General features: G+C 47.1%; 1 protein-coding gene across 2 annotated transcripts in view; it reads right to left on the bottom strand.

Moving 5' to 3' along the window:
* The window catches only part of DLGAP3 (DLG associated protein 3), a 61922-nt gene that overhangs the window by 24454 nt on the left and 17466 nt on the right, over positions 1-20002 (bottom strand). For both annotated transcript variants that reach the window (XM_046017026.1, XM_046017019.1), the window contains exons 2-5: positions 15857-15940; positions 13192-14346; positions 8590-8795; positions 8231-8303 (exon numbers count right to left, since the gene is read on the bottom strand). In XM_046017026.1, coding sequence (XP_045872982.1) covers positions 8231-8303; positions 8590-8795; positions 13192-14295 — 1383 coding nt within the window. In that variant the 5' untranslated portion in view covers positions 14296-14346; positions 15857-15940. The remainder of the gene's footprint in view (positions 1-8230; positions 8304-8589; positions 8796-13191; positions 14347-15856; positions 15941-20002) is intronic.

Genomic DNA, 20002 nt, shown 5'->3' with positions numbered 1-20002 from the left:
TAAATTAAAAATGAACATGAAATGGTCCCAAACCAAGAATCGTCTAACAGAAACAACTGCGAATTATTTTCTGAGGGACCCACTCCTAACCCAGACTGTTGAAGATTCTCACAGATAAAGTTCCACCGAAAATGAGTTCACACCAGACCATGTGGTACACTAGGTCTGACACAGCCCCTAAAGATCTCCACCTCCTGGCATTAACACCCTCATGTAGGCCCTCATCTTGACCATGAACTAGACCTACTATAACGAATAGAACATGGAATGTCACTTCTGAGATTATATTACAAAAAGACTATGGCTTCCATCTTGGACACTCTCTCTCAGAGTCTGCTCTGGGAGAAGCACGCTACTATGTTATGAGTAGCCCTATGGTGAGTCCCACATGTCAAAAAACTGACGACCCTGGCCAATAGCCAGTGAGCATCCAAGGCCTGCCAATAGCCATGTGAGTGAGTGAGTTAGGAGATACTCCTCCAATCAAGCCTTGAGATGACTACAGCCCTGGCCAACACCTTGACTGAAGCCATGTGAGTCACCTGACCCAGAAGGCACCCATCTAAGCTGCACTCAGATTCCTGACCCACAGAAATGCTGAGATAATAAGTATTTGTTGCGTTAAGACACTACGTTTGCGAGTAATAGATTGTGTAGCAATAGACAACTAATGCAAACTGAGATAGAAACAAAAACTAAGCTTTATTAAGTGAAGTCATTGAGAATGCAAGCTTTATCTGTTACTGCACCTACTGTTTCCTTAGCTAAAACAGATTAGCTTTTAAACTATGTTGAAAATTTCTGGAGCACCTGGGTGGCTCAGTTGGTTGGTTAAGCCTCTGCCATTGGCTCGGGTCATGATCCCAGCATCCTGGGATCGAGTCCCGCATCAGGCTCCCTGTTCCACGGGGAGCCTGCTTCTCCCTCTGTCTCTGCCTCCCTCTCTCTCTGTGTCTCCTGAATAAATAAATAAAATTCTTTTTAAAAATAAAATAAACTATGTTTAAAACTTCTAAAACTTAAAAAATAAAACTGAAAACATAAGGAGAGAATATAAGTTTTGAAAAGAAGCCTAGAAAGATTTAAAAGGAACCAAACCAGATTTCTAGAACTGAAAAAAAGTCAAATTAAAAATGCAGTTAATGAGTTAAAAAGTAGATGACATACAACTGAAGAGAAAATTGGTAAATCAGATGATACATCTGAGGAACTCACCCTGAAGGCGGCACGGAGAGGCAAAGAAATGGCAATTATGAATAAGAGGTTAAGATGCACGGAGGAAAGAGTAAGAAGGTCCCACATACAACTAATAGGAGCTCCAGGTAAGAGGCTAGATAGAAAGTAGAAGTGGCAATATCTGAAGAGTTAATTAGATTGATGGAGAACTTTCCAGACTTCTGACTTCACGCACGACAGAGTGACAGGCAAGACAGCTATAAAGCTGACAAAACTGTCAAAGACAACCACTTCATCACTCTGAAAATCAATCAAAGGTATACAACAAAGAAGCGTAGACCTGAAAGCGACAGCAGGAGTCCGTGGCGTCCTTGCCTGAGGCTGCTCCCATTACTCAAGTTCCCAGTTCTATCCCTTGCAATAGTTCAACCAGGGTGAGACAGGCTGTGAAAACCAGCTGCTTCATTGCCACTGCCAAAAGGGGCTCACTTAATTTGGAACATTGTTGTATGGTATCAAGAACTACACAGGGGATGGGGGGACAGAGGGGAAGCTAGGGGGAGAACAGGAATACAGCACTGCAAAGCTCAGATTTCAGCACTGTTTGGGGCAAGCAATGGACTGGCAGACTAGGCAGGGGTGTAACAGAGGAGTTCCAGGACATGAGACAACCAGAGAAGGTTTGATGAGCATTCCACATATGCTGGGTTGAGCAGAGGTGAGTGCATGCACAACAGAGACAGAGAGGCCTCAAGCTGCCCACACCTCTCTGGCCAGTGGAGCTTGTGTCCATGTGTAGCGGTGACAAGAGAGAGCCTGGCAGAAAAGTAAAATCCAGGGTAGGCTGAAAAACAGTCTGAAGTTTGTACTCCCTAGTTCACACATAGAAACATAAGCAGAGAGAAGACTTTCTGGCTCAAGGTTTGGGGACACAAGCTCTGGCTGAACAATAAGCTATGCAGACACAAGGGCAAACCCCCTAGGAAACCAGGCTTAAAAATAAAAACAAGAAAGAAAAAAAATTGGTGAATCTATCAGAGGCCACATTTAGCAAGGAAGACCGATTTCACAGATTTAGTCCAGGGATCAACAAACACATAAACAAAGCAATAGCAATCTTTAAGAGGTAAAGTAAGAACCCACAACTCTATGGCCAACTGATCTTCGACAAAGCAGGACGTGATATCCAACGGAAAAAAGGCAATCTCTCCAACAAATGGTGCTGGGAAAACTGGACAGCCACATGCAGAAGAATGAAATCAGACCACTTTCTTACACCATACACAAAAATAAATTCAAAATGGATGAAAGACTGAAACGTGAGACAGGAAACCATCAAAATCCTAGAGGAGAACACAGGCAGCAACCTCTTTGACCTTGGCCACAGCAAATTTTTTTTTAAAGATTTATTTATTTATTTGACAGTAAGAGAGTGTGAGCTCAAGAAGGAGGAGAAGCAAGCAAAAGGAGAAGGAGAAGCAGGCTTTCTGATGAGCGGGGAGACTGACTCAGGGCTCAATCCCAGGACCCTGGGATTATGACCTGAGCAGAAGGAAGACACTTAACCATCTGAGCCACCCAGGCACCCAGCCATAATAGGAGCTTCTTACTAGACATGTTGCCAGAGGCAAGGGAAACAAAAGCAAAAATAAACTATTGGGACTTCTTTGAGATAAAAAGTTTCTGCACAGCAAAGGAAACAATCAACAAAACTAAAAGGCATCCTACAGAATAGGAGAAGATATTTGCAAATGACAAATATGCTCAAGGATTAGTATCCAAAATCTATAAAAACTTACCGACTCAACACCCAAGAAACAAATAATCTAGTTAAGAAATGGGTGGAAGAAATGAAGAGACACTTTTCCAAAAAAGACATCCAGATGGCTATAGACACATGAAAAGATGCTCAACATCACTCATCATCAGGGAAATACAAATCAAAACCATGCTGAGATACCACCTCACACCAGTCAGAATGGCTAAAATTAACAACACAAGAAACAACAGGTGTTGGCAAGGATGTGGAGAAAGAGGAACCCTCTTGCACTGTTGGTGGGAATGCAAACTGGTGCAGCCACTCGAGAATATTTGGAGGCTCCTCAAAAAGTTAAAAATAGAGCTACCCTACAATCCAACAAATACATTACTAGGGATTTACCCAAAGGATAAAAAAAATATATATCTGAAGGTGTACATGCACCCTAATGTTTACAGCAGCATTGTCAACAATAGCCAAACTATGGAGAGAGCCCAAATGTCCACTGACTGACAAAAATCAGTAAAGAAGACATGGTGTGTGTATATGTGTGTGTGTGTGTGTGTGTGTGTGTGTAAACTACGGAATATTACTCAGCCATCAAAAAGAATGAAATCTTGCCATTTTCAACTATGTGGATAGAGCTACAGTGTATTATGCTAAGTGAAATAATTCAACCAGAGAAAGACAAATACCATATGACTTCACTCACATGTGGAATTTGAGGAACAAAACAGATGAACATATGAGTGGGGGGAAGGGAAAAGAGGGAGAGAGAAAAAAAATAAGAGACTCTTAACAGTAGAGAACAAACTGAGGGTTAATGGAGGGAGGTGGGTGGAGGATGGGCTAGAGGGGTGTTGAGAATTAAGGAAGGCAATTGTTGTGATGAGTCGTAGCTGTTATATGTAAGTGATAAATCACTGAATTCTACTCCTGAAACCAATATTGCACTGTATGTTAATGAACTAGAATGTAAATTTTTAAAGTTTTAAAAAGGTAAAATATGAATCCAAAGTCACTGCAATATATTACTTAAAATGTTCAATATACAACAAAAAATATCATGAGACATGCAAATACACAAGAAAATGTGAATGTCCAGAAACATTTGATTTGTCAGACAAAATCTGCAAAGCAGCTATTACAAATATGTTAAAAGAACTAAGGGAAATGTTTAAAGGTTTAAAAGAAAGCACAACAATGACTACATGGATTAAAAAAAAAAATCACAACAAAAAGAAATTTTTTAAGAGCCAAATAGAAATTCTGGAGCTGAGAAGTACAATAACTGAAGTGCTCTTCTTTTTTACTAGAAAGGCTCAGCATTAGAAATGATCAGTAAACTTGATCAGTATAAATTATCCAATGTGAAGAATGGAGAGAGAAAAAAGAATGCAAATAAACAGAACCTCAGAGACCTATGGGACAATAACAAGCAAGGCAGTATACATGTGACGGAAATCCCAAAGGAAGAAGAGAGAAAGGGGGAGAAAAAGATACTTGAAGAAATAACAGCTCAAAACTTTCCAAATGTGACAAAAAACATTAATCTACAGATTAAAGGAGCTCAAGGTTAAATACAAAGAGATCCATAGCCAGATACATTACAATCAAAATGTTGAAAGCCATAGACAAAGAGAAAATCTTAACAGCAGCGAGGGAAAAACAATTCATCACACACAAGAAGACAGTAATATGATTAACAACCGGCTTCTCATCAGAACGATAAGCATCAAGGGAGTGGAATGGTATATTCAAAATGCTTAAAGAAAAAACTGCCAACCAGGAATTCTATATTCAGCAAAACTGTTCTTCAAAAATAAAGTAAAATCAAAGATGTTTCCAAATACACATAGACTGAAGAATTTGTTACAGACCTATCTTACAAGAAACATTCATGGAAGTTCTTCAGGCTAAAAGGAACGGATACTTAATGGTAACTCAAATCCACAGGAAGAGATGAAAGGGACAAGAAATGGCAAACATAAAAGACTCTGTAGATATACTTTTCTCCTTTTTTCCTCTCAACTTCTTTGAAAGGCACAAAATTTTATAAAATTATTATTATAACATCATCATTACTTTTTATAATATTTGTTAGATTTAGAACATATACACAGGAAAGTACATGACAATAATAGCACAAATGGGGAGAGAAAAAAAGAGATACATTGGAGCAGTGTTTCTGCTCTATTTTATCAGAATTAATTAGATTTTAATCAGTTATGATACATATTATAATTCCTAGAGCAACTCTAATAACTCAAATAATATAGTAAAAAGGAATTAATAAAGAAATTCAAATACACTAAAACATTTATTTGATACAAAAGACAGCAAATAACAAACAGAGGAAAAACAATGACATGATACAATCCAATCATATCAATAATCACATTAAATGTGAATGAACAAGAAAGCCTCGTTCAGAAGGCAGAAATTGTTAGGTTGGTTTTTTTGAAAAAGCACAAGTAGGTTGAAAGTAAAATGAAGAAAAAAGATGTACCAGCAAACACTAACCATGAGAGAATTTTCCAGATTTGATGAACAGCATTAATCTTCAGATTCAGGGAACATACACACATATCATAGTGAAACTGCAGAACACCAAAATCAAACACAAGATCTCAACAGCAATCAGAAAGAAATGAAAACTATCCACAAAGACAATTAGATTGATTGCAGACTTCCCAAAGGCAACAACAGAAGACAGATGACAAAAGAATATCTTCAAAATGCTGAGAGAAAATAAATGTTGACCTAAGATTCTAAAATAAGCTGATTTATGTTAAATAATGAGGGTAGACTCCATTTTTGTTAAAAACAAAGTTTGCTACTAATAGACACTGACTGAAAAAATTACTGAAAGGAATATTTCAAAGGAAGGAATGAACTGTGAGAAGATATGGGGGAAGTAAAAATGTGAGTCTATGTAATCAAGTGCTAAGAGCATAAAATGTAGCAAAAATAATAAAGACTAACTTGGAGAGTTAAAAAGAAAGTGGAACTAAAATACCAGACAACACGCACAGGTAAGAAGGGACGAGGTGGTCAAAACAGAAATGATCTAAGGATAGAAGAAATTGTCAAATTTAGGCTTTGCTAAGTCAGATGTGCACATGAAAATTACAAGAGTAACTACAAGAATGAAACTGCCAAACAAAGCAGTGTGGGATTTGGTATTAAGAAAAATGAAGAAACTAATCCAAAAGAAGGTAGCAAAGGAGTAGAAAAGCATCACCCAAAAAGCGGAAGAAATAAGGGCACAAAATAAAACAACAAAACACATCCCGGCATATCAGTAATCACAATAAATATAAATGTACTAAGCCCTCAAGCAATTGCCAGAGTAGATGTGAGATAAATTCCTTAAACTATTTACAAAAGACAAAGCTCAAACAGAAGGAGACAAAAAGCTGGAACACACCTGTGGTGTCAGAGGGTAACTAGCGTGGCTGGAGAGGATGAGAGGAGGGAACAGTGTTAGGAGAGGGACTAACAGGGAGCAAGGGCCAGGTCATGCAGGTCTTCATAAGTCATAGTAAAGTCCTCTATGTAAGGCGAGGGTTTTCAGTGAATGCAATTCTATTTTGAAATGATCGCTCAGAGCTGTGCTGAGAGAGAATGAATTGGAGCAAGGACACATGCAGGAGACCACTTAGGGGGCAGGGCAATAGCCTGGACAGAAGCCATGGTGATGTAGATTGGAGTAATGACAATGGAGGTGGTGAGATGTGCTTGGATCCTGGATATGCTTGGAAGGTGGTACCAACAGGATTTGCTGAAGGACTGGATGGGGAGAGGTGAAAAAGAGTAAGGAGTCAAGACTGACTTCAGGCTTTTGGATCTGAGCTCCTAGAAGGATAAATTTGCCATTATCTGAAGCAGAGAAGACAGTGGATGGAGGAGGACATTTTGCAGGGGAAGGAGTAGGGGATAAGGGTACCAACAGCTCCACTGTGGATATCTTAAGTTTGAAATGTCTATTAAACATCCAAATGAGGTTTCAATACACAGTTAGACACACACGCCTGGCAATTATGGAAGGATCTGGGGTTTGAGATACACATTTGGAAGTCATCAGGCCTTCAATAATATTCAAAGCCATGAGCCCAAGTGAGCTCACCTAAGGTGGGTGTGTCCAGAGAAGTCCAGGAATTAAGCCCTGGAAAAATCCAGTGTTCAGATCCTGGAGCGTTGGAAAGACACCCAGAGCAAGACTAAGCATAAACATCCAGAGTGAGAATCTAGGAGAACCTAAAAGGTATGGAGTCTTCAAAGCAAACTGAGTATGGTGTTTCAAGGAGAGAGCCATCATCTGTGTTAGATGTCGCTGATGGGTCAAGTAAAATGAGCATTAACCACTGGGTTTAGCCAACAGGCTAGTCTGATGTGAAAAGACAGCTGTGCCCATCAGATTCCCTGATTCAGGAAATGTAACAAAGACCGCAGCAGCAAACAAGAGAAGCCAATCTGGACAGACTTCTGCATTGCTTTTTTGCATTGCTTTTTTTTCCCCAGCAAACAGTAAAAATAGCTAACCTTTCCTGAGTGCTGGCTATGTGCCAAGAACACTATTACGACGCCTATTTTTAAATGGAGAAAGTGGGGCTCAAAAAAGTCAAATAACTTGCCCCAGGTCACTCAGCTGTTAAGTAGCTGAGCTGAAATCCCAGTCCATGTCATGCGTGTAATCATGCGTGCCTCTGCTTAGTTAAGGGGAAAGACCCCATTTAGGGAAGGAACTCACATTTATAAAGTACCGATTGAGGGCCAGGCATCTCGTGTTTGCATACATGTTCTCACTGAACTCTCGCAAAGGCCCTGAGATAAACATCATTACTACTGTCATTTTAAAGGTGAAAAACCAGAGGATCTGCTGGATCTCACTAATGGTCCCACAGGGGTGGTGACTGGTGGGGAAAGAGGTCAAGTGTGGGCATCTCTCGGACTGCATCTCTGCCTCCCTCGTCTGTACCACAGGCCTACTCTTTGCACGGGGCGAGCTGAGACTATTCAGGCCAGGACATGGCTGGAGAACCCCAGAGTCCTGATGTCACCCCTACAAATTCATCACTCTGAGGATCCTTGGTGGTTTTGAAGGATGTGACTGAAACCCCCACCCCCACAGTCTGAATCAGCTCCAGAAGTCACAAGGCAGGCTTCCAGCTCCCCCAGAACCAGACCTGTGCTCTGTCCAGGGGCTGGACCTCTGATTTTAAGGCATAGGCTGAGTATGGGAGTGAACCCCACTTCCCACCCTTTCCTTCAGGCATGCTGGATGGTCCCTACCTGCCCGGTGGTGAGGGAACGGCTGTAGCCAGGGATGGAGCTCCGGGGATGGATCCGGGGTGGGACACAGCAGCTGGGAAAGAACAAAATTCCATATTCAAAACAGGGGTCTGCTAGAAAGGGGAATAACAGCATTGGGGCCCCTGAGCAGGTTCCATCCCTCGGAAACCCGGACACGGATCTTCCCAGGAGACTTTTGGGTAAAGGTACTGTCCCAAAGAGGCACTCAGATTGGAGCGATCACCAGGGACCCCCTCTTTATGTGGAGCAGGGTGAGACTCCCCACTTGAACCATAAGGGACACCCCCCCCCCCCAGGATCAGCTTCCCAGCCCAAGCCCTGGCCCTCCCTGTCCTTACTTGATCCGGGCCTGGTCCACGCTGGAGGAGCGGCGGGCGGTGAAGCGCCGGGCCATTGCTTTGGGAGACGTCTTGGGGCTGCCATCCGAGTCTCCACTCTCTTCATCCCCCATGGCCTTGATGTAGCTGCCGCTCCTCATCCTGCGGCAGGGGATCTCCCCGTCCTTGCCCCCAGTGGGGTAACCCCCCCAGTCATCTTGCGGCACCTGCGGGGACAGGGGCTTCTGTCTCTCGGATGCGTCCCTACTACGTCTAGAAGCCAGGACCCTCTGTCCCCACTGCCAGCAGGAGGCGCTCTGCTAGCTGGAGCAGGGCTGGCCCAGGGACAGGCAGAAGCGGAGCCAGAGGTAAGGTTTCAGGCTGTCCCCTCCCTTACAGGAGATGCCTCATCATCTTTCATGGACTGCTTACTACTTAATTAAGGTGATATGCCAGGAGCCAAGAGGATGGAGATCAGAGGCCAAAGTGACCTCTGTTGACCCATCCCAGCAGCGAAGTATCACGAGCCCCCACCTTTCACCCCTCTTCCTCCTTCCTCCTCTTAACCTGTCGACATCCCAAATCCTCCAACCCTTCCCCCCCTTCCCTCTCTGAGGAGCCACAGAGGGCTCTAAGCAGGGAAGTGCCATCAGATTTGTTTCAGAAAGAGTGCTCTGACAGTCCAGAGGGGGGATGCACTGTGTAGGGCCTGGAGCAGGGCAAGGGATGGAATGGCAGGAGGGAGACCAATTAGGAGGCTGATGCTGTTAGCCAGGCAAGAGATGATGAGCCTAAATTAAGACCATGACAATGAGGGGGACGAGGAGATGGAAATGAGGTGTTAAGGAGCATCAGTGAGTCTGATTAGACGTAGGGGGCGAGGGGGCGAGGGGGCGGGGAGGAGCCGCAGATGACTGGGAGGCTGCTGGCTGAGGACCCGGGGGATGGTGCTGTCGCTCACTGAGCCACAGAATCCCAGAGAAACAGGTTTGGGGGAGAGGTGATAGGTTAGGGTTGGGCATCTTAAGTTTGGCAGTGAAATACTGAGCAGGTGGTTGGGTGTTCGCTTCTGGAGTTCAGCGGCAGAGAGATCTGGGCTGGAGGCAGACACGTGGGAGTCATGGGCAGCAGCTGAATCCACAGGGGTGAATGAAACAGCCCAGGGGAAAGAGAGAGAGCGCTGGGGAGGGATCCACTGACATTTAAAAAGGGGACTGCAAAGAAAGGAAGAAAAGCCTATGAAGTCACCTGAGAAGGAGTGGGCAGAGGGGTAGGAGGGAAGTCAGGAGAATGCCATGTCATGGAAACAGGAGACATTTCCAGAATAAAAGGAGTTGATAATGTCAAATGCCACAGTACATTCAGAGGTTAGTAATTCTGGCTCAGGAGCTAGATCCATGTTCAGATTTTCACCCCATCACTTGCTAGGTGAGCTTGAGCAAAAACTATTACTCTCTCGGTTTCCTTGTCTGCGAACTGGTAATGACAATTATGCAAACGCCCCAGAACTGGTGGGAAGGTTAAGTAAGCCAACATAGTGTGCCCAGCACATAGTAAGTCCCCAGTAAATGTTAGCTATTATTATTATTATTATTATTATTATTATTATTATTATTATTATTATAAGCATTGAAAGGTGCCTTTCAAGGAGAGCCCTCGAAAGACCACTGGAGACTACTGCCAGAACATTTTAGAGGGCAGGGGATGTGGATGTCAGACTGTCATCAAGGGGAGAATGAAAGGAAGTGAAGATGAAGAATCTATGCTCTAAGATCTTGGGTATGAAGGGAAGACAGGAGATGGCAGGGGCTATGGAGGGAAGGAAGGATTTTTTAGGATGAGAGACCTGGGCACATTTCCAGGATAAGAGAAAGAGCCAGTCAAGATAAAGATAGTCTTTAAATGCAGGGAGGGATGGAGGTAGGGGACGGTCAGTTCAGGGGTAGAGGGGATCCTGAGGAGATGAGCTCAAGCCCTGCTGGAGGAATCAGCACGGGATGATGATGAGTGGTCCTGGCTTTTTCTCTGAGCCAAGAAGGAAGGGGAGGGGGGTGGCTGGGGATCTATATGAGTCTGTAGGTGGGCTGACAGAGAGCCTGTGATGGTTGGCCCACATTAGGAAGAATGACGTACAAGCAAAGAGGCATGGGGAGAGGGCTGGGCCAGGTAGGGAAGATTTCAAACACCTGTTGTAAGGAACAGGTTGAATGGGGTGAGGATGGAGACTTTAAGACGGGTCAAGAGCCAGGGAGAGCATAGAGTTCAGGGAGGGACAGTGACTATGGGGTGGGGGGAATGCTAGGTGAGGGGACAGAAATCAGGATGAGAACAGTGACCCAGGGATTGAATGGGGTCCCAAGATGGACAGAACCCACAGAGAGTGGCATGACTCAGCGAGGAGGCTGGAACTCAGTTAAAAGATGGGAGGAGACAAGACTCCATAAAGAAACAAGGGCTCTGGTAGAAGGAGGGGTTCCACAGAGGGTTGAGGGAGAGCTGGGGTCCAATGGGAGAAATAGGGTGTCAAAACAAAGAGGTTAAGGATCCAACGAAGACACCTAGTCTGATGGGGCCAGCTTCCCCTGCTTTGGGGCATGGCCCCTTTCATTCCCCCACCCGGGGTTCTGACTTTGCAATCCTAAAATGCTTTGAACCCCCATGCCCTGAGGGATCATTCCCTTCCCTGCCTCTGTCCAGAGAGGAGCCCGGGTGAGCAGAGAGGCAGGCCAGCAGATGGAACAGCCAGGGCACACTCTGCCACACTGCAGGGCTCCCGCTCCACAGCCACTGCGGCTGCTTGCTCTTCTGCAGGACACTGTGAGGTGCATGTTAAAAAGGAAGCCCCCAGAGAGGTCAGGGCAGCCCTGGAGAAGCAGCAGGGAGCAGTGGTGTGGCAGGAGGCTCCGGGGATGGCCAGGGCTGAGATCTGGGAGAAGGACAGTTCGTGTCCTCTGCTCGGCCCATTCTGCTGGACCCTTCAATTCCCAGCTTAGAGAACCTCTCTACCCAGGGAGGGGGCAATCTAGAAGTCCTGAATCCTAGAAGTCTCCCAGCTTCCCTACTGTCTGCTTCCACGTGGCCCTGTTTTTTCCCTTGAGCTCTCTCGGAAGTTCTCCACCCAGGAGAGCTTTAACATGTGAAGAACTTACCGGCAAGGCCAGGGACACCCAAAAGGTACATGCAAGGTCAAGTCTCTGTACCTCTGAACATGCTGTAGTCTCTTTCTGGAAGTCCCTTAATCCACGTCTGTGCTCGACCAACTCCAGCTCCACTGGATTCAGCTCCGGCGTCCTCCTCCCCCGCAAGCTGCTCTGAGCAGCCCCCAGCCGCCGCCACCCCCGGTGGGTGCGGTGCCTTCTCTATGCTCCCATGGCACTCAGGGCTCTCTCCTATCACAGCCTCATCGCTCTGTTCTACCTGCTTCCTTGTCTATCCCACCCCAACCCTGTAAGCTCTTCACAAGCAGCCTCTGTGTCGTCATCTCTGCATCCTCAGCCCCCAGGAAATGCTCCCCGAGGGAATGACTGTGGATTAAAAATGTGCCATGTGGGGTTTGGGGGACAACTCTTAAGTCTGCTGGACTTCCAGAACTTGTATTGACTTTTCCTCCTAAACCTATGGGAGGCCTCAAAAAGCAAGCCAGCAGGTGCCTGGCTGGCTTAGGCAGAAGAGCATGCCACTCTTGATGCCGGGTTCATGAGTTTGAGCCCTGTGTTCAGTTCAGAGATTGCTTAAATAAATAAAACTTAAAAAAAAAAAAAAAGGCAAGCCAGGGGGAATAGGAGAGGGGCCAGAGGGAGAGAAGAGAAAGGTTGATGGTAAGAAGGGCCCTGACCCCACCTCAGTAAGGACGTAGAGAGGGGACAGTGTGGGATGGATAAGGATACCATAAGGAGAAGGAGCTCCTCGCCTAATCTGCAGACACCGCACAAGTGGCGAGAAAGGAGGGGGACAGCATGCCATCCATCACCTGCTCCATCCACTCCCTGGAAGCCCTGCCCTGGCGTTGTATCTTGGACTCAGACTTCGGTGTGTCCCCAGCCCAGGAAAACCCACAGGACAGTCTCCCAGGGCTCTTCCATGGCCTCATGGCGTCCTACCTCAGGCACCCCAGCATGACAAACCTCAGCAGAGGCAGATTCTGGAAATAACTGACCTTCATAGTCAAACAGTATCTGGACCACCCAGATCAGAGCAGAAAAGAGGTCTGGAGAAGGCCTAGGGGCAGGAGAACTGCTTTCCAACTGCTGACCTCCAATCTCAAGGAAAGCTACAGCCAGAGAGTGCCACGCTGTCCTGTCCACTGCCTACCCTCAACCTCATTCTGCCTCCGAGCTCATGAGATAGAGGCCGGCACAGCTTGTCCAAGCAGCAGGTCGAAGGGAAGTCTTCCTGGCAGTGACACATAATGTCAGAATAGAAGGGCCCCTTCCTTGTACAAAAGGGGAAAGCGAGATCCCAAAAAGGGCTCCAGGAGACACAGTGCGGCAGGGCAGAACCTCCTCACCTCCAGGCTTCCACCACAGGAACAACTGACTCCCATCCAACCCTTTTGGTAACTCCCTGGGTGACAGCACCGTAGAATGTTGAGGACCCTGTGCCCCACCCTCACCAAAGCCTCACCTGCAGATAATGATAAGTCCTGGCTTTGGTCTTGGCCTCCGGACCCAGAAGCCCCTTGCCTGGCCCGGCCCCTGGGTATCCATCCCGGCCCTGGCTGACCATCATGGTATGCCAGGCACTTCGCTTGACCGATTGTCCATCCAGTGACATGGACATGCCAGTGCAGGCAAGACAGCGGCCTTCCGACCCGCCTGAGCGCCCCTTGAAGCTCAAGTCCCGGTAGGACCCATCTGGAGCCTCCAGGCAGAAGGGACCACCAGGCTCCCCCGGGGGCCGCCCACCCGCCAGGAAGCCACTATCGCTGTCCAAGTTGTCATCGGAGCTCCACCAGCCAGCGGACTTGGACTGGTGCCGCCCATCCCCCTTGCGGTCCTTGCTCTTGCTCCTCTTGCCGTGCCTGGACTGGTGGTGGTGGTGGTGGTGGTGATGGTGGTGGTGGGAGGTGTGGGGGCCTCCAGAGCCCAGGCCAGGATAGCTGTCTCCTCCAGAACCACCTCTTCCCTCAGCCTTGGGCCCGTTATAGTCCCGCTTCCCTGGGGCCTCCAAAGAGTGGGACTTGGCAAAGAGCTTCTGCACAGAGTGAACCAGGTGCCGTATGCGGCTGGGGCTCTCGCTGCGGGCCTCTGGGGCAGTGCCGGATGCTGGCCCTGGCCCGGGCCCGGCCCCTGCCGGACCTCGCTGGTATGGGAGCGTGTGGAAGCCATCTTGTTGAACTGGCAACTGCTTTTCAAACTGGTCCAGGAGTGTAGAAGGCAGGCGGGGGGCACCCTTGCCCTGAGGGTGGCCCACACAGTCTTCACAGGTGTCGAAGGGGCCCTGGCCGGGGTACATCCTGGGGAAGGTGCTGCTACCCCCCCCAACCCCGGCCCCCCCAGGCCCTCCCTCGGGGCCTACTGATGGCCCCTCACTCAGGCTCAGGGGCCCTTCCGGAGAAAGGTGTCCCAGGCCAGCTCTTGGGGCACAGAAGCGGGGCTCAGTGGAGAAGGCCTCCCCGGAGCCCAGCAGGTACGGGGCCCTGGCAGCTGGGCCCACGTCCATATGCTGCTGGTCGGCAAAGCGGGCTGGGCGGGGATGGCTACCGCGGTCGCCATGGTAACCCCTCATGGCCTCAGCAAGGGCTCTTCATAGTGCTGGGGGCCAGGCCCCAGGAACCTCCTGGGAAAATAAGGAGAAAAAGGATTCAGACTGAACAGGCCTCTTCCCCTAAAACTCCATTCTTAGGTATCTGGTATCCCTTTAGGTAATGCATATCAATTTATTGTGATTAATTGTACTATCTTTACCCACATGAGCTTAAAATGCCTTAAAACAGTCATACTAGACAAAGACACTCACAAGGACACAAAATAATGCCATCATTCCTCAAATGCTGCAAATTTGATAAATACTTATTCACAAGCTAAAATGCCCTCAGCCAAACAGGTTTGTAAAAATTCTTAGGTTACCAAAAATAAAAGGATACCCAAAAAGACATTATATATATATATATATATATATATATATATATATATATATGTGTGTATATATATATATACACACATATATATATATATATAATGTCTTTTTGGGTATCCTTTTATACCCACATAACACATGTTATATATATACACACATATATATATACACACACATATATACATACAGATATACAGATATATATATATATATATATATATATCTGTATATATATACACAGATATATATATGTATACACACACATTTTTTTTTCCTCCCCAAAGAAACCAGTCATTAGGTGAACTGGCTTTTAACAAGCTGGCTTTGGGCAAATTGATCCAGAGCCACACCTCTGCCCCAATCCCAGCCATATCCACTGCTGTGAAGAGCCAGGCCCCAGGGTCACAGCCTCCAGCAGCAGTAACCAAAGAGAACACTGGACCCACATCTATGTATCCACCCCCTCCCCTTCCTTCCACACCCTGTTCCTTCCATCTGGCTGCAGGCTCATTCTCCTCCCTCCCACAACCCCCCAACCACCCACTCCAGGGCTGAGACAGGAAGAAATAACCTAAGATGACTGCCTCTTGGTCTTTTGGGTTCCAAGTGTTCCCCAGTGAAAGTTCCCCTTCTGCCTTTTACCCCCATCGGCCACCCCCATTCCACTGTAGGGGAGTCACCAAGAGAGGAGAAACCCCAAAGAGGAGGAACACTGGCTTTCCAAAGCAGCATCTAAACACTACACTGGGATTGGAACTCATGAGTTCCTCCTCCCAGGAACAGTGGGCTGGCAGGACGGGGAGGTGATGGAGAGAAAGCATTGGAACCAGTGCCCCTGGCCGCCATCCCAGGCTTGCCAAGGCTACAGGACAGAGAGGTCAACTCTCAGCAAGAACCGCCTCCAATCAGGTCCGCAGAGTTGCCAGGACAGGAGCTACAGCGGGGGGGTGTCAGCAGGAGGGACAGGGACTGAGGAGCTGGCAGACGGTGCCCTCTCTCATCCCAGACCAGGCTCCTGGGCCATCTGCTGACTAGGAGGGGATGACAGCCTCAAAGACTCCAGACAGCAGCACCTCCGAGACCTGGCCTCCCTTCTTCCCCACCACCACCTCTCCATACCCACTGTGTCAGGCTGCTTCCAGAATGCCCCAAGTTATTCTGATTTCAGAACCTCAATCTAATCCCCATCTCCCAGACTCCTAACACTCACCATCCGGAGCTTCCCATCCTCAGTGTCAGGATCCCCACCACCAGACAAAATCCTAACTTCAGAAGGCCTCAGGATCACCAGCGCCTGATGGAAAAGAAAAGGGCAGTGAGCCAAGGAAGAAAGAGATTGTCCCAGAGTCCTCAGAGGACCAGTCTCTGGCCTTGACAGTATCCCTTCCCAACCCCCCAAACCAGGACTGATTGGATCCCCCATGATGCAGAGCCTTTGGACCCCCAGGGAAATGAAGTTGGCTTCATTATGCAAATACATGCAAATGAGCTCACAGGTTGGACTACCTCCAACAGCAGGTGTCTGTGTGATCTGTCCGTGGTGCTGAGCCACTGCAATTCTTTTTTCATTGCCCCCAAATACCATTCCATTCCACAAAATTTGTTGAGCAGCTACCATAAGCAAGACTGAGTGAGAAGTGTATATAGCTGATCTAAGTGTGGTCTCCGTCATCGAGAGGCTTATAGTCCAACAAGGGAACAATCCTACACGACAGGGTTATTTTAGGTCCTTGTATTTTTGCACAAGCAGTACCCTCCTCCTAGAATCTCCTTCCATCTACTCCCCTCATCTCTTTCCCTTGGCTAACCCTTCCTCAGATGAAGCCCCACCTACCCTCAAAGACTTTCTGTATTCTCATTCTGGGTTATGTCTCTCTACTGGGCTTTCATAACAGCCTTGGTTCCCCCATGAAAGAAACCATAACACTGCACTGAAATTGTCTGTTTCGGTTTCTGTCTCCCCAGCAAGAATGTGGTCTTCTGCAGGGTAGGAATCATATCCTAATTATCTCCAAATCTCCAACACCTAACTTAGGGCTTTGTCCATAGCAGGTCCTTAATAAACGTTCACCAAGTAGATGAATAAATGGACTGGAAAGGGATAGCAAAACATTACACTAGTTCAGATGAAAACAAGACCAGACCCAATAGAGGGAAATTCAGGAGGACTTCCCAGAGAAGAATGTGTTCAGGATGGAGAACAAGATGTCTGTGTATACCAAAGACAAAGCGATGGGGGAGAGAGAATTCCCAGAGAAGGAAACAGGAGGCACAAAGGCAGAAGAGGTGAGCAAATAAGGAATTCTTAGGGGTGGACTGCGAGAGTTTCAGCAGACACTTGGGATTTGGCAAATACTGGGATGAAGTGGGGGAGAGAGAGTCAGGAAGGAAGACAACTCTGAAGTTTGCAGCAGCCGTGACTGGAAGACTAATGATGCCATTATTAGACACAAGGATGTCAGGAAGAAGAGCTAGCTTTGCAGGCGTGATTAATAGTAATGGAAGAGACACAGTCAGACATCAGGAAGAACTTCCTGACCCTGGAGGATGTGAGACAAGGAAGAGAATTGTGGACTGTCCTGGAAATCTTCCATAGAGGAGAGAGTGAGGCATACCCTGTCCCTGGCCCACCCTGTGGCCTGGACTGAAGAAGCTGTTGGTTACCTTGCCTGCAGGGAACTGGAGGTGACCTCAGAGACATCATCTGCCTGACTCTAGACAACAATTCTTCTCCTCCACTTGCCTTCTCTGGGGAAGCAGAGGTAACTTTAGACCAAGAGGGCCTCACAAGCAGTTGCTGGAAAAGCTCTTGAAAGCTTTGGAAAGAAATTTTGATAGCCTGGTCCTTCACCCACATCATGGCCCTCCTCCTCTTGCCCCAGGCAAAACCCACGTTCGAGACTCACAGCACGAAAGTCCACTTTGGCAGAAGCCCAGACCATCTCATTTGCTTTGTTCGTGGTCACATCAACCTGGAGTCTCACTCAGAGCTTCCCAATGGTTGACATTCCCAGGCTTCCCCCCCGGCAATGGTCTCCCCCCCACACACGTACAGGTGCTGCTGACAAACCTCTGAGCCGCCATCAAGATCTTATCAAACTTCAGTCTCTTTAGCACCAATCCATGTTCTCCCAGCTCTAGTCTCAAGGGAGACAGGCCCTTGTAATTGCTCCTCTCCAGACAAGTCATCCTCACCTCCCTTACCCATGTCTTATAGGGCAGCACTGTCTGGTGGACAAAGCACAAGTTTTGACACCAGAAGGCACGTGACACTAGACAAGGGACTTAAGGACGCCTGCTCACCTCTCTCCCAGGATCTTCATATCAAATAATAAAGTGTCTATCAAGCCATTTTATAAACTCTAAAAGACTACACAACATAATCCCTCATGTGAAGACTTTATTCTGGATTTCCAAAATCCCCAATGTCCAAATACTAAACTGTAATCAAATACAAATTACTGAGGGAAGGAGATACCCAGGTTATGGATTTTCTAAAGAAAACATTTCATTGACGTAGATTGAATGATATAGTCTTCCTCCTATATAGTACGCTTTGCCGCCACGTTCTCCTGCTCCCTCCCTATTACTAATCGATAGGGATGCAAAACAAGCAAGAATGGGACTCAGAATTCCACCCATCACCAAGTCCTATGGATTTTGCTTCCTAAAAATAGATCTGCCCACTTATTTCCATATCCACTAGCTATATCCACTATATGACTAGCTAAAACTCATTTTCAACCTTCTTTCCCCTTTCCCAACACCCTCAGTAACTGGCGGCCACACGATTCACTTTTGGCTAATGATATACACAGATATATATACATAAAAATCTGCTGGTTTCTGGGAAATAGGTTGCCTTTATGATAAAGGGGTGGAGCCTGCCAGTACCATCCTTCCGTCCCTTTCTTCTAAGCTTGAATACAACCATGATGCCTGGAGCTAAGACAGCTATCTTGCCAACAAGAGACAAAGGCCTAGAGAATCACAGAAATGCTAGTCCTGGACTCACTGAGCCCTGGAACCAACACAAGCAGTTGCCTTCCTCTGGGCCTAAATGTGGTAAGGAATGAACTCTTTAAACCATTGTTGGCCAGATTTCCTGTGTTTGTAAGTAGAGAGCACCGTTAACTAATCCAATTAGCTCAGAACACCGTCTCCTACCTGAGCGTCTGCAAAAGCTCCTAACTAGTCTCCCTGTTTCCTTTCCTACTCTGCTTCCAATCCAAATGGTCCCAGAAATCCGATCATGTCACTTCTCTGTTTAAAACTCATCAATGGTTTATTGATGTTCTTAAGATAAAACGCCATAACCTGTCCACCAAGGCCTGCAGGGTCCGGGCCTTCCTACGTTTCCAACAACCCTCTCATCACATGCTCCCCCTTGCTTCTTCTGCTCCAACCAGGCCAGTCTTTCTGCAGTCCCATGATCCCTCCCATCAGGGACATGTTCCCACAACCCTCCCCAGAAAGCTTTGCTGGCCCACCTCTGCCTTGTTAACTCCTACACACCCTTCAGATCTCAGCCTCGTTGTTGCTTCCTCGGGGGCAGCTTTCTCTGGCCTCCCTGACTAGGTCAGATCTCCCTGCTGTTTGCTCTCAAGGCACAAGGTCCCTGTATAGCTCTTATACTGTTAACATTTTCATTTGGCATGATTTGGAGATTGTCCGCCTCTCCCACTAGAATGGAAGCTCCAGGGAAGTGCAGGGGTTTCGTCCATCTTACCACATCACCCCAACCCCTAGAACGATGCTTGGCACAAGGGCAGGTGTTTGTTGGGTGAATGCAAGCCTTTCACTTACGGCATCTTACGTAATTCCCACAAGTATTCCAAGAGATACCTAATATCACCTCCCCCCACTTCCATTTTACGGAAAAAGAAACTGAGGCTGAGAGAGGCCCAGGTCCTAGAGGTGGTGGCAAAGCCCAAAGTCAAACCCAGTGCTGCCTCCTCCGCCCCCAAGCTTTAGCTTTCCTCCGACTTGTGCTGCTAGCCCAGGAAGCCAACCTTTCTAAACGCCATTCTGAAGTAAACACAGTAATGACAGTGAATTTGTTAAAAGAAGAAAAAAGGAAAAAAAAAAAACAAAAAACAGAACCTCGCCCAGACCCACACCCTTCCAAAGTTAACCAGAGTGTGGTTTCCCCTTCTCCCCGGTGCAGGGAGTGCTGAGTCTGTTCTAAGTCCAAGGTCAGATAAGTACAGAATAAAGGAAGCTCCCTAAAGCCCTATGACAACTCTGGGGGCTGGTGCGATTTTCCCCCATTTTCCTGCACCAAGGCATCCGTCTACCATCCCAGGACCCAGGGAGCTGCCCAGACGGTAAACCTCTGGGCCCCGAGAAGCAGCCT

Source organism: Meles meles, chromosome 1 (assembly GCF_922984935.1).
Source record: "Meles meles chromosome 1, mMelMel3.1 paternal haplotype, whole genome shotgun sequence".
NCBI lineage: Eukaryota > Metazoa > Chordata > Mammalia > Carnivora > Mustelidae > Meles > Meles meles.
This window is presented reverse-complemented; position numbering and strand designations above follow the sequence as displayed.